The sequence below is a fragment of the Trachemys scripta genome, chromosome 6, assembly GCF_013100865.1.
Source record: "Trachemys scripta elegans isolate TJP31775 chromosome 6, CAS_Tse_1.0, whole genome shotgun sequence".
NCBI classification, from domain to species: Eukaryota; Metazoa; Chordata; order Testudines; family Emydidae; genus Trachemys; species Trachemys scripta.
Window position 1 is genome coordinate 126,318,962 of NC_048303.1, and position 13,151 is coordinate 126,332,112.

The following is a 13,151-nucleotide window of genomic DNA, read 5'->3' on the forward strand; positions in this document are numbered from 1 at the left end:
TCCCATAAAGGTATAGAAGGCCATTCTACACTTCTTCAGGACTACAGTCTGTGTTCTGTGATCCATGCCCTTACTGAATGGAAGAATAGCTCTAAAAGGATCTTTGTGAAATGCCTAAACTTTTGGTAGGCAGATGCTACAAGCAGTAGGTTCCTGGAAACTTATTGAAAGAGCTTTGTTGTCTCTGCAACTTTATTATTTTTAAAATGAGATGTACTTTTTTCAACCTTGGATCTAAATCAAAATTTTGATCTGTGAACAAAATTCTAGTGCTATACTTAATTTTGCTTTGTAGTCAATATGCATTCTTCCCCTAGCTTCCTAGGGAAGAAGCCTAGCTTAAAAACTTCTTCATAATTGTTTTAATTATAATGAGCCAGTATAAATAGAACAAACTTTATGAAATGTACACTTGAGGGCCGCAGGGTAGCCATTTTTATAGTGCAAATTGTTAATAGTCCAGCCTTTTATCCATGGAGGTATTTCTGTCACCTGATACAGCAGTAGAATCTCTTTCCTGAGAGTTTTAACTTAATTCTAGACTCCTTCCTTCTAGTAAGTTGACATGACTTGCCTGAATTGCAGAACTCCACAACTGCCTTTTCTAGGCAGATTAAAAAACTGTTCCTTAGACAGCTACATATTACATTCTTTCTGTCTGTACTATGCTGTTAATCCTGCCATGGAGGTGTTTAAAACTGACGAGTTTGTGAAAAGCTTATCCTTTTATCCTTCTTGGAAAGCAGATTACTCTACATACAGTAGCTGTGGAAGGGTACAGTGACTAGCTAGTATTGTTGATCCCTTGAGTGACCATGCTTATTTCCCCTCTTGTGCTAGAGCCAGAAATATGAATAAGTGAAATGCTTTCTGAATTCAGCATTGCTCTTACTCGCTCTCTTTTTCAGATTCTTATCGCATTTACCCTTGGACACATTACCTTGACTGTCTGTTAAATGGTTCCATTAGCCTCACTGTAGTTTAAATAATTAGTGTACATTTTACAGTCTAGATGAAGTAACTTAAGTATCAAAAGATAAACCCAGATGAATATCAGTGCCCTAAAAACTACTTTTCAAAGCGCTTTGTTATTAGCAGAACATATTTTATTGAATTGACTTCGTAACCATTGTCTTTATCCCTTTTTCTCACCCAAGAGCTCCAAACGAGAGTGGAAGCCTCTGGAGGATCGCAGCTGCACAGATATACCATGGCTGTTGCTATTCATCCTCTTTTGTGTTGGAATGGTGAGTAAAATTAGAAAGATTCTAAATGTTACATAGCCACAGACAGTTTTCACTCATTGTGAAGAAATCAGATTTTGAGATTAGAAATTTGCTAACGTCAGTCAATGTCTAGTGTATTTTAGCATGGCAAGTATCAGTTACGGAACAAGAACTTGCTTGATTTTCTAAAGCAGTGTCACAATGCACAAATCTAGTACTTTCACAGGGTCTCATAATTTGCAGTAGACTCTGTTTTGCCACAGAATTGTGTGCATCAGAATCTAAACTACTTCTAAAACAAGTTTCTAGCCCTCATGGTTGTGAAGATGTCACGCTACACTTGGCCTACTTTTTTTTTTTTTTTTAAACGCTATCATCCTAAGCCTGTAGATGTCTTGGAAAAAATAGCTTTGAGCATAAGGAACTGTTACCTTAATCTCAATAGGCTGTTAGTTCTGAAACATAAAAATGGCAAGGTAAACCTGAAAATTGTTGATATCCCTGCTGATAACTTTAGCAGAGCCATCCAGTTAATACGCTTATTCCACAGTCCAGACCTTCTTCCCAAGCTGTCCCAGGTGCCAAAGCCTCACTGTGTTTTATCTAGATGCCAAAACACTTGGCTTCCTCCTGATAAATGCTATGATGCAGTTAAATGTCAAATTACAAAAAAATGATTGCAGCATAGTGAAAATTCAGTATCTTGGTTTTTGCCTTTTTTGTATGGAATTAGGGAGGGTTGCTTACATTATTCTATGTCCAACCCACCGCCAATTAGAGAATAACTATCTTTTTCACATCCCTGGTTTGTGAGAGGATTCTCTCTGTCTATGCATCTCAAACTCTTACTGGCTTTATTTTACAACCATGGTGCCCTGCAAGCTCATAGCTAACTTGCTCTTCACTTAGCACCCCTTTGGTATTTTTGCAATCCATTGACAAATTTGATTTTTAAATGACTTTGTAATACAGAAATGCCTAGTTCTGTATATTTATTTGGGGTATTAGACTATACAAATTAGGTACACACAGTTGCATATGCCCATCTTTGAAAATTAGGTCCCAGATTGTGTTACATTTCACTCTTTGCTGTTACCCGGTCTTATTGTTGGCCGTGTCCTGCTGATATAATTCCATACACACCTGCAACTGTGAATTTTTCCTTTTGTGTGGTGTACTATCCTACAGCTTTCTTGTCTCACCAATACGGTGTGTGGAGCAATTGTCATATCATCACTGCCTTGGGGAGTTGCAAATAAGTTCAGGTGGTTACATCTACCTTCCCTCACTTTGTGGCTAGATGGGAATAAAATCCTAAAATAGATGGAGGAGGATCCTGAAACTTCTCTGCTGTAATGTAAAGTCACAGTGTGGAAAACATTAAGAACCTGTGCATTATCCTACATAAAATTCTATTAAAAGGAATTAGAGCTTTTACCTGAGTGGTGATGGATTGATGAAATTGACAGAAAGAACTGCAAATCAGCTTATTACTAGTGATAATCTTTTGCTCCTCCTTCTTTGCTTTGACTTGTCCAATGTTAAGTTTATAAATAAGCTAATTTACTATAAGACAGTGACCTGGTCTTCATTTGGAATTTCTCTCTAATCAACTTGTCTCCTTAGGTATTGGTCCCTCCTTAGCACTGCGCTGTCTTGCCTTCCTAAGGCTTTAAGGCTGTCAATGTTTGACTCCTCCACACCCTCCTTCCAATTGCCTTTTGATTCTCTTGTGTCCACTTGTAACTCCAGACTCTCTTCTGCACTTGTTTCCTTTGCCTCTCCTCCCCCCGCCCCCCAAATTCATTCTCCCACCAGTCTCAAACTTTGGCTTACCCCTCTTATCTTCTTCCTCTGGCATCACTGGACACTTGGCGAGACAGCATAAGGACTATTTTTCTCTGCCCAGGATCTTGCCAACCTAATTAGTTGTAAAGAGATAATTGATGCTTCCAGGCATGACCTCCTTACAGTGGCCTCTCTGCATTTCCTCCTGACCCCCAAACTTTCCCTTTAATATCCGATTTATGCTCTTTGAAAGTCAGTCTATAGCCCAGTGAGACCTGGGTCTCTCTTCTCTAAGGCCCTTTTTCCCCCCTTTGCTCCACCATGCTGCTCCTAGCTGCTCCTTTTGTATGCTTCCACTGTTATTTATGTTTCTTTTTCTTCCATTTGTCCCCTATATCTGAAATGTCTTGCCTGGTCTGCCCTGCCTCCCCTTCTCCTTAAAATGCACTTACTCCAAATAGACCTTCTTTCCCTCAGAAGTGTTAACAAGATGTTTGAAAAATCTTGCAAACCAAAATACCCGAACTATCTGGAAATTAACAAGATGTATCCCAAACTTCACTAGTCATGCTGCATGTGTTGCTCTCCTTCCCTGCCCCCCCTCCCCTTTATAATTGTGTGCTATCTGCCTAGATTGTGAGCAGTTCCCCTCAGGAACTTTGTTTTATGCCTGTCTCTTGTAAAAGCACCTAGCACATTGCTGAGCCTGTTCAGCTAATAAATAATTTTTAGCGCATCTGAATCATATTTTAAATTAGTGTTTGCATTTAAATTCACAACTGTCTGTTGTTCCCCACAGTGGTTCTTTCTCGATTGACTTAGACTTTTCCCTTTTAAATGGAAGGAATTTCAAAGAAGGGTGCAAAAAATTGGACTCCCCTGCTCTGAAATAAATGAATTACAACTGACCCTTCCCTCGTGACCAGCTCCAAGGAGAGCATTGTTAAACTGTGTTCCTGACACAGTTGCCATTGAAACCTTTTATCTATTTTTTTTTTCCCCAGGGTTTTATTTGTGGCTTTTCAATAGCTACTGGAGCAGCTGCGAGATTGGTTTCAGGATATGACAGTTATGGAAATATCTGTGGACAGAAGAATGTAAAGGTGGATGGAATAGTCAATAGTGGTTTAGACCTCACACAAAAGAAGTGAGTATATGCCTTTTCCAAACTAGTGGATGATTGAACCAGAGTCTGTTCTCCGTTGGAAGTAGATTACAATAAATATTCTGACTCTCTTTTAGTTAATGTGTTTAATTTTTCCTATCGAGTCCTTGCCTGAATTTCTCTTGCTTAAAGCTTTCTCTAACAACCAGTAGCCTGCATTTGTGAATGTGCATTGTGGAATTTGTAATATGTATACAAACAAAGTAATCTGGAGTATCGCTTTCTTCTTGGCATCTCATTATATAGTTCGATTGTTGCGTTCAGCCGTTTGGTACATTGGGGCTTTACAGACTGACCAACATTTTCAAATGTTCCAGGGTTGAATGAGGAAAGCCAAGAAACCCCTCTGAACAATTCAGAGGACTTTAGAAAGCAAAATATCCCTTTAGCTTGTAAATCAACACTACTGCACTGTATTGAGACTATAACTAATGAAGTTTGAAATAGGACTGCACCAAACGATAATGAAAAACTAAAAGACCTTATTAACTTCTGGAATAGTCTTGGTTCACCTGTCTTTAGACTAACAAACCACTCAATACATGCAGATCGTTTTGTAAGGATGCTTGATTGAAGGTTTGATTATTTGGGGATAGTATTGGAGTTTTCTTGGCATCTTCATTTGGAAGAGTAATTTAATGTGAATAGTTAGGAAATGCCATCACTTCTTCTGAAGTAATCTGAGTTGGTTAAATAAAATCTAGTGACAGTGAAACAATTTATTGACGTAAATCTGTAAAAGTTGTAGGCCTAGTTTAATGCTTGGGCATCAAGTGACATTCATCCCTTGGAAACCAAACATAAATACTTGCCCTTTATTTAATGGAATAAGGACATGTTTTAAATTTTTCTGTGGGGTAAAAATTGCATGTTTTATTTAGGGAATTGAGCAGTACATAGTATTGAATTTAATATTTTTGTAAACTCTTTAAAACTGATTTCATCTTTTCTGATGTTAACTTTGAAACGTTCAAAGGGATGAGCAGCGTCTTGGACTGAAAGATATAAAGAGTGGGCTTACAATCCAGGCCAGGTGTTAATTCAAAGTTCATAAATTTCCTAATTAGCCTCCAGGTCCTTTTTTGTAAGGCTGGTAATTATCCTAGAAAATCACCTGATGTTTGAATTGGCAATCTGCTACTCATTTCACAAGCAGCTTGTCCTATTTCAAAAAGTAGATGAGCGGGATGTGTGACTGCATTGGACCACTTTCTCACTAATCAATCGGATTTTTTATATCCAAGAACGTTGTGTCCTCAAATCTAATTTCTATCAGCTGTCACGTGGAAGAGTACTTTATTGTATTATCCTTTCACATAATACAAAGAGACATCTAATGACGCTGAAAGGCAGCAAATTAAAAATGATACAAGGAAATAACTTTTTTTTTACCTACACAGTCTCTCACGATGTATGGAACTCATTGCCACAAGATATCACTGAGGCCAAGAGTTCAACAGAGTTCAGAAAAAGGATTACTTTTGTATGGTTTATGAGAACATCTGATTATGTCACATAGAGTGTGTCTACACTACGAAATTAGGTCAAATTTATAGAAGCCGGTTTTATAGAAATCGGTTTTATACTGTCGATTGTGTGTATCCCCACATAAAATGCTCTAAGTGCATTAAGACAGCGGACCGCGTCCACTGTACCGAGGCTAGTGTCGACTTCCGGAGCGTTGCACTGTGGGTAGCTATCCCACAGTTCCCACAGTCTCTGCCGCCCATTAGAATTCTGAGTTGAGATCCCAATGCCTGATGATGCAAAAACAGTGTCGCGGGGGTTCTGGGTACATGTCGTCAGACCGCTCCCCCTCCGTCAGAGCAACAGCAGACAATCGATTCACGCCTTTTTACCTGGGTTACCTGTGCAGACAACATACCATGGCAAGCATGGAGCCCACTCAGCTCAGCTCAGCTCACCGTCACCATATGTCATCTGGGTGCCGGCAGACGTGGTACAGCATTGCTACACAGCAGCAGCTAATTGCCTTTTGGCAGTAGCCGGTGCAGTATGACTGGTAGCCATCATTGGCTATCTGGCTGCTGGCAGACGTGGGGCTGCATTGCTATACAGCAGCAGCTCCTTGCCTTTTGGCAGTAGATGGTGTATTACGACTGGTATCCGTCGTCGTATTCCTCAGTGAGTTCGATCAGAGGCATCTGGGCAGACATGTTTTGTCTCCTGGAGACTCAGTCCTGCCGGCAGTCCTATTGCACCGTCTTGACGATGATGGCTAGCAGTCGTAATACAGCATCTTCTGCCAAGCACCCAGAAGATGCCGATGGCTATCAGTCATGCTGCACCATCTGCTGCCAGCCTAAGGTGTAAAAGATAGATGGACCAGATTTGTTCTGTATTCATTTGCTTCCCCCTCCCTCCGTGAAATCAACGGCCTGCTAAACCCAGGGTTTTGAGTTCAATCTTGGGGGGGGGGGGGCATTCTGTGTGACAGTTGTTTGTGTTTCTCCCTGATGCACAGCCACCTTTGTTGATTTTAATTCCCTGCAAGCCATGGCGTCACTCGCCCCTCCCTCCCTCCGTCAGACAATAGTTTCGCGCCTTTTTTCAGCCCAGATGCCATAGTACTGGGATCATGGAGCCCGCTCAGATCACCGCGGCAATTATGAGCACTATGAACACCACGCGCATTGTCCTGGAGTATATGCAGAGCCAGAACATGCCAAAACAAAACTAGGTGAGGAGGCGATTGCAGCGATTGCAGCACGGCGACGAGAGTGATGAGGAAATTGACATAGACATAGACCTCTCACAAAGTACAGGCCCCAGCAATGTGCAAATCATGGTGTTACTGGGGGAGGTTCATGGCGTGGAACGCCGATTCTGGGCCCGGGAAACGAGCACAGATTGGTGGGACCACATCGTGTTGCAGGTATGGGACGATTCCCAGTGGCTGCGAAACTTTCGCATGCGTAAGGGCACTTTCATGGAACTTTGACTTGCTTTCCCCTACCCTGAAGCGCCAGAATACCATGATGAGAGCAGCCCTCACAGTTGAGAAGCGAGTGGCGATAGCCCTGTGGAAGCTTGCAACGCCAGACAGCTACCGATCAGTCGGGAGTCAATTTGGAGTGGGCAAATCTACTGTGGGGGCTGCTGCGATCCAAGTAGCCAACGCAATTAAAGACCTGCTGATATCAAGGGTAGTGACTCTGGGAAACGTGCAGGTCATAGTGGATGGCTTTGCTGCAATGGGATTCCCACACTGTGGTGGGGCGATAGACGGAACCCATATCCCTATCTTGTCACCGGAGCACCAAGCCACTGAGTACATAAACCACAAGGGGTACTTTTCAATGCTGCTGCAAGCCCTGGTGGATCACAAGGGATGTTTCACTAACATCAATATGGGATGGCCGGGAAAGGTACATGATGCTCGCGTCTTCAGGCACTCTGGTCTGTTTCAAAAGCTGGAGGAAGGGACTTTCTTCCCGGACCAGAAAATAACTATTGGGGATGTTGAAATACCTATAGTTATCTTTGGGGACCCAGCCTACCCCTTAATGCCATGGCTCATGAAGCCGTACACAGCAGCCTGGACAGTAGTCAGGACCTGTTCAACTATAGGCTGAGCAAGTGCCGAATGGTGGTAGAATGTGCATTTGGACATTTAAAAGCGCGCTGGCGCAGTTTACTGACTCGGATAGACCTCAGCGAAACCAATATTCCAATTGTTATTGCTGCTTGCTGTGTGCTCCACAATATCTGAGAGGGTAAGGGGAAGACATTTATGGCGGGGTGGGAGGTTGAGGCAAATCGCCTGGCCGCTGATTACACGCAGCCAGACACCAGGGCGGTTAGAAGAGTACAGCAGGGCGCGGTGCGCATCAGAGAAGCTTTGAAAACCAGTTTTGTGACTGGCCAGGCTACGGTGTGAAACTTCTGTTTGTTTCTCCTTGATGAACCCTGCTGCCCCCTCCCCCCACTCTACTTCCCTGTAAACTAACCACCCTCCCCCCTTCGAGCACCGCTTGCAGAGGCAATAAAGTCATTGTTACTTCACATTCATTCATTCTTTATTAATTCATCACACAACTAGGGGGATAACTGCCAAGGTAGCCTGGGAGGGGTGGGGGAGGAGGGAAGGAAAAGAACATACTGCAGTTTAAAACTTTAAAACTTTAACACTTATTGAAGGCCAGCCTTCTGATGCTTGGGCAATCATCTGGGGTGGAGTGGATTTCTACTCCATCCCCATACACGTTAACAGACTTTTCCAGTAGCTGTACTGGCCGCGATTGCCAGGGCAAATTAATCATTAAACATGCTTGCTTTTAAACCATGTGTAATATTTACAAAGGTACACTCACCAGAGGTTCCTTGTGTGCTCTCAGGGTCTGGGAGCACGCCTTGGATGAGTTCGGAGGTTACTGGTTCCAGGTCCAGGGATATAAACATATTCTGGCTGTTGGGGAAACCGGTTTCTCTGCTTCCTTGCTGTGAGCTATCTTAATTGTCTTCATCATCATCATCTTCCTCGTACCCCGAACCCGCTTCCCTGTTGCGTGATTCTCCATTGATGGAGTTAAAGCACGCAGTTGGGATAGTGATGGCTGCACCCCCTAGCATGGCATGCAGCTCCGCATAGAAGCAGCATGTTTGCGGCTTTGCCCCAGACCTTCCAGTTTGCCTCTCTGGCTTTGTGGTAGACTTGCCTTAGCTTCCTAATTTTCATGCGGCACTGCTGTGCGTCCCTGTTATGGCCTCTGTCCTTCATGGCCTTTGAGACTTTTTCTAATATTTTGCCATTTTGTTTACTGCTACGGAGTTCAGCTAGCACTGATTCATCTCCCCATATGGCAAACAGATCCCATACCTCCCGTTCGGTCCATGCTGGAGCTCTTTTGCGATCCTGGGACGTCATCATGGTTACCTGTGTTGATGAGCTCTGCGTGGTCACCTGTGCTCTCCACGCTGGATAAACAGGAAATTAAATTCAAAAGTCCACGGGGCTTTTCCTGTCTACCTGGTCAGTGCATCTGAGTTAAGAGTGCTGTCCAGAGCGGTCACAATGAAGCATTGTGGGATAGCTCCCGGAGGCCAATAACGTCGAATTCCGTCCACACTACCCCAAATCCGATCCGCAAAGGCCGATTTCAGCGCTAATCCCCTCGTCGGAGGTGGAGTAAAGAAACCGGTTTAAAGGGCCCTTTAAGTCAGAAAAAAGGGGCTTTGTCGTGTGGATGTGTCCATAGACTCATAGACTTTAAGTTCAGAAGGGACCATTATGATCATCTAGTCTGACCTCCCGCATGATGCAGGCCACAAAGCCGTCCCAACCCTTTCCCTTGACTCTGCTGTTGAAGTCCCCAAATCCTGTGGTTTAGAGACTTCAAGTAGCAGAGAATCCTTCAGCTAGCGATTCCTGCCCCATGCTGCGGAGGAAGGCGAAAAACCTCCAGGGCCTCTGCCAATCTACCCTGGAGGAAAATTCCTTCCCGACCCCAAATATGGCGATCAGTAGAACCTCGAGCATGTAGGCAAGATTCTCCAGCCAGACCCAGACCCTCATTGGCCATTGATACTATTTATCAGCGATGGCACGCTGTTCATTTGACTAAAATCATGTTATCCCATTAAACCATTCCCTCCATAAACTTATCTAGCTTAATCTTAAAACCAGACAGGTCCTTCGCCCCCACCGTTTCCCTCAGAAGGCTGTTCCAATTTTTCACCCCACTGACGGTCAGAAACCTTCGTCTAATTTCAAGTCTAAACTTCCCCACGGCCAGTTTGTATCCATTCGTTCTCGTGTCCATATTAGTACTGAGCTGAAATAATTCCTCTCCCTCCCTGGTATTTATTCCTCTGATATATTTAAAGAGAGCAATCATATCCCCCCTCAGCCTTCGTTTGGTTAGGCTAAACAACCTGAGCTCCTCGAGTCTCCTTTCATACGACAGGTTTTCCATTCCTCTGATCATCCTAGTGGCCCTTCTCTGTACCCGTTCCAGTTTGAGTTCATCTTTTTTAAACATGGGAGACCAGAACTGCACACAGTACTCCAAATGAGGTCTCACCAGTGCCTTGTACAACGGAAGCAGCACCTCCTTATCCCTACTAGATATACCTCGCCTAATGCATCCCAAGACCGCATTGGCTTTTTTCACCGTCACGTTATATTGTCGACTCATAGTCATCCTGCGGTCTACCAGGTCTCCGAGGTCTTTCTCCTCCTCCATTACTTCTAACTGATGTGTCCCCAGCTTGTAACTAAAATTGTTGTTAGTCATCCCTAAATGCATCACCTTACACTTTTCACTATTAAATTTCATCCTATTTCTGATACTCCAATTTACAAGGTCATTCAAGTCTCCCTGCAGAATATCCCGATCCTCCTCCGAATTGGCAATACCTCCCAACTTTGTGTCATCCGCAAACTTTATCAGCCCACTCCTACAATTGGTTCCGAGGTCAGTAATAAATAGATTAAATAAAATCGGTCCCAAAACCGAACCTTGAGGAATTCCACTGGTCACCTCCCTCCAACGTGACAGTTCACCCTTCAATACGACCCGCTGCAGTCTCCCCATTAACCAGTTCCTTATCCACCTCTGGATTTTCATATCGATCCCCATCTTTACCAATTTAACCAATAATTGCTCATGCGGTACAGTATCAAACGCTTTACTGAAATCAAGGTATATTAGGTCCACCGCATTTCCCTTATCTAATAAGTCTGTTACTTTCTCAAAGGAGGAGATCAGATTGGTTTGGCACGATCTATCTTTGGTAAAACCATGTTGTAATTTGTCGCAATTGCCATTGACCTCAAGGTCCTTAACTACTTTCTCGTTCAGAATTTTCTCCAGGACCTTGCACACTACAGATGTTAAACTGACCGGCCTGTAGTTACCTAGGTCACTTTTTTTCCCTTTCTTGAAAATAGGAACCACATTAGCTATTCTCCAGTCCAACGGTACCACCCCCGAGTTTAAAGATTCATTAAAAATTATCGCTAAGGGGCCTGCTATTTCTCGCGCCATTTCCTTCAATATTCTTGGATGAAGATCATCCAGTCCGCCCGACTTAGTCCCGTTAAGGTGTTCAAGTTTGGTTTCTACCTCGGATACGGTAATCCCCCCTCCTGTATCCCCCTCTGTCACGCTACTAGTATTCCTAATCCCTTCATTGGCCTCATTGAACACCGATGCAAAATATTTGTTTAGATATTGTGCCAAGCCTACATTATCCTTAATCTCCACTCCAGCTATAGTCTTCAGCGGTCCCACTTCTTCTTTCTTTGCTTTCTTCCTATTTATATGGCTATAAAACCTCTTACTATTGCTTTTAGTTCCCCTCGCAAGGTCCAACTCTACACGGCTTTTGGCCTTTCTCACTCCATCTCTACATGCTCTGACCTCACTAAGGTAAATTTCCTTACTGATCCCTCCCCTCTTCCACTCCTTGTACGCTTTCTGTTTTTTCCTAATCGCCCCTTTGAGACGGTCGCTTATCCAGCTCGGTCTAAATCTCTTGCTTACTAACCGTTTTCCCTTTTTCGGGATACAGGCCTCCGTCAGCTCCTGCAGCTTTAACTTAAAATAATCCCAGGCATCTTCTGCCTTTAGATCCCTTAATATGTTTGCCCAATCCACTTCCCTTACCAGTCCTCTTAATTTATTAAAATTAGCCTTTTTAAAATTGTAAATCCTAGTCTTTGATTTAATTCTGTTAATCCTTCCATTTAGTTTAAACCGAATTAGCTCATGGTCACTGGAGCCAAGGTTGTCCCCTACAACCATTTCCTCAACGAGGTCCTCACTACTCACCAAAACCAAATCCAAAATGGCCTCCCCCCTCGTCGGTTCAGCTACTACTTGATGAAGGAATTGATCAGCAAGCACATCTAGGAACATCTGAGCCCTATTATTGCTACTAGCATTTGTTCCCCAATCTATATCTGGGAAGTTAAAGTCCCCCATAATTACACAGTTCCTATTAGTATTTACTTCCCTAAACACATTAAATAGTTCTTTATCCAGATCCTGGGTAGATCCCAGCAGTCTATAGCACATCCCAAGCACTATCCCAGGGGAGGCTCTAGTAGTTCTTTTACCCAGTGTGAGTATTGCCCAGACGGACTCCGTCTTATCCATTCCATCAGTTATTATTTCTTTACAGCTTACCTCATTATTGACATACAATGACCCCCCCCCACACCTTTACCTTTATTCCGGTCGTTCCTAAACAGCATATACCCTTCCATACCTGTACTCCAGTCATGACTGCCGTTCCACCACGTTTCAGTTATTCCTACGATATCTGGTTTCATTTCTCGGACCAGGAGCTCTAATTCCTCCATTTTGTTACCTAGGCTTCTCACATTGGTGTATAACCATCCTAATGTATGCCTTTTAGCCTGTCTCCCATTAGTTATGCAATTTGTTATGGACCCCTTACTGTTCATCCCCCCTCTCCTTCTTATGTCCAATCCCATCCCCCCGGCTATATCTCTTCTTATCTCATCACTCGCCTTTTCAATGTTGGAATCTGGCGTGGAGATTAACTGTACATCTCCCAACCGTCTCCCCCAACTTCCTAGTTTAAAGCTCTTTTGATGAGATGAGCCAGCCTCCCTCCCAGAAGTCTATTTCCTTCCCTACTCAGGTGAAGTCCATCCCGTGAGAACAGCTGTCTGTCCCCGAAAGCCTCCCAGTGGCCATACATCCCAAAGCCCTCCTTATAGCACCACTCCCTTAGCCAACTATTTATTCTCACAATCCTATCAGCCCTTTGCTGCCCTTCTCTAGGAACAGGCAGAATCCCACTAAAGATGATCTGAGCCTCGATTTCCTTGAGCGTCTTCCCCAGCCTGGCATAATCTCCCTTGATTCTCTCTAACGAGAACCTAGCCGTGTCATTCGTTCCTACATGAAGGATTATCAAGGGGTTCTTACCTGCTCCTTTTAGTATCCTTTTCAACCGCAGGTCCACATCCCGTATCT

General features: G+C 43.5%; 1 protein-coding gene across 3 annotated transcripts in view; it reads left to right on the forward strand.

The window, feature by feature from the left end:
- Window positions 1-13,151, forward strand: part of SLC44A1 (solute carrier family 44 member 1) — a 101,006-nt gene that overhangs the window by 33,865 nt on the left and 53,990 nt on the right. For all 3 annotated transcript variants that reach the window (XM_034773111.1, XM_034773113.1, XM_034773112.1), the window contains exons 2-3: window positions 1,158-1,247; window positions 4,019-4,161. In XM_034773111.1, coding sequence (XP_034629002.1) covers window positions 1,158-1,247; window positions 4,019-4,161 — 233 coding nt within the window. The remainder of the gene's footprint in view (window positions 1-1,157; window positions 1,248-4,018; window positions 4,162-13,151) is intronic.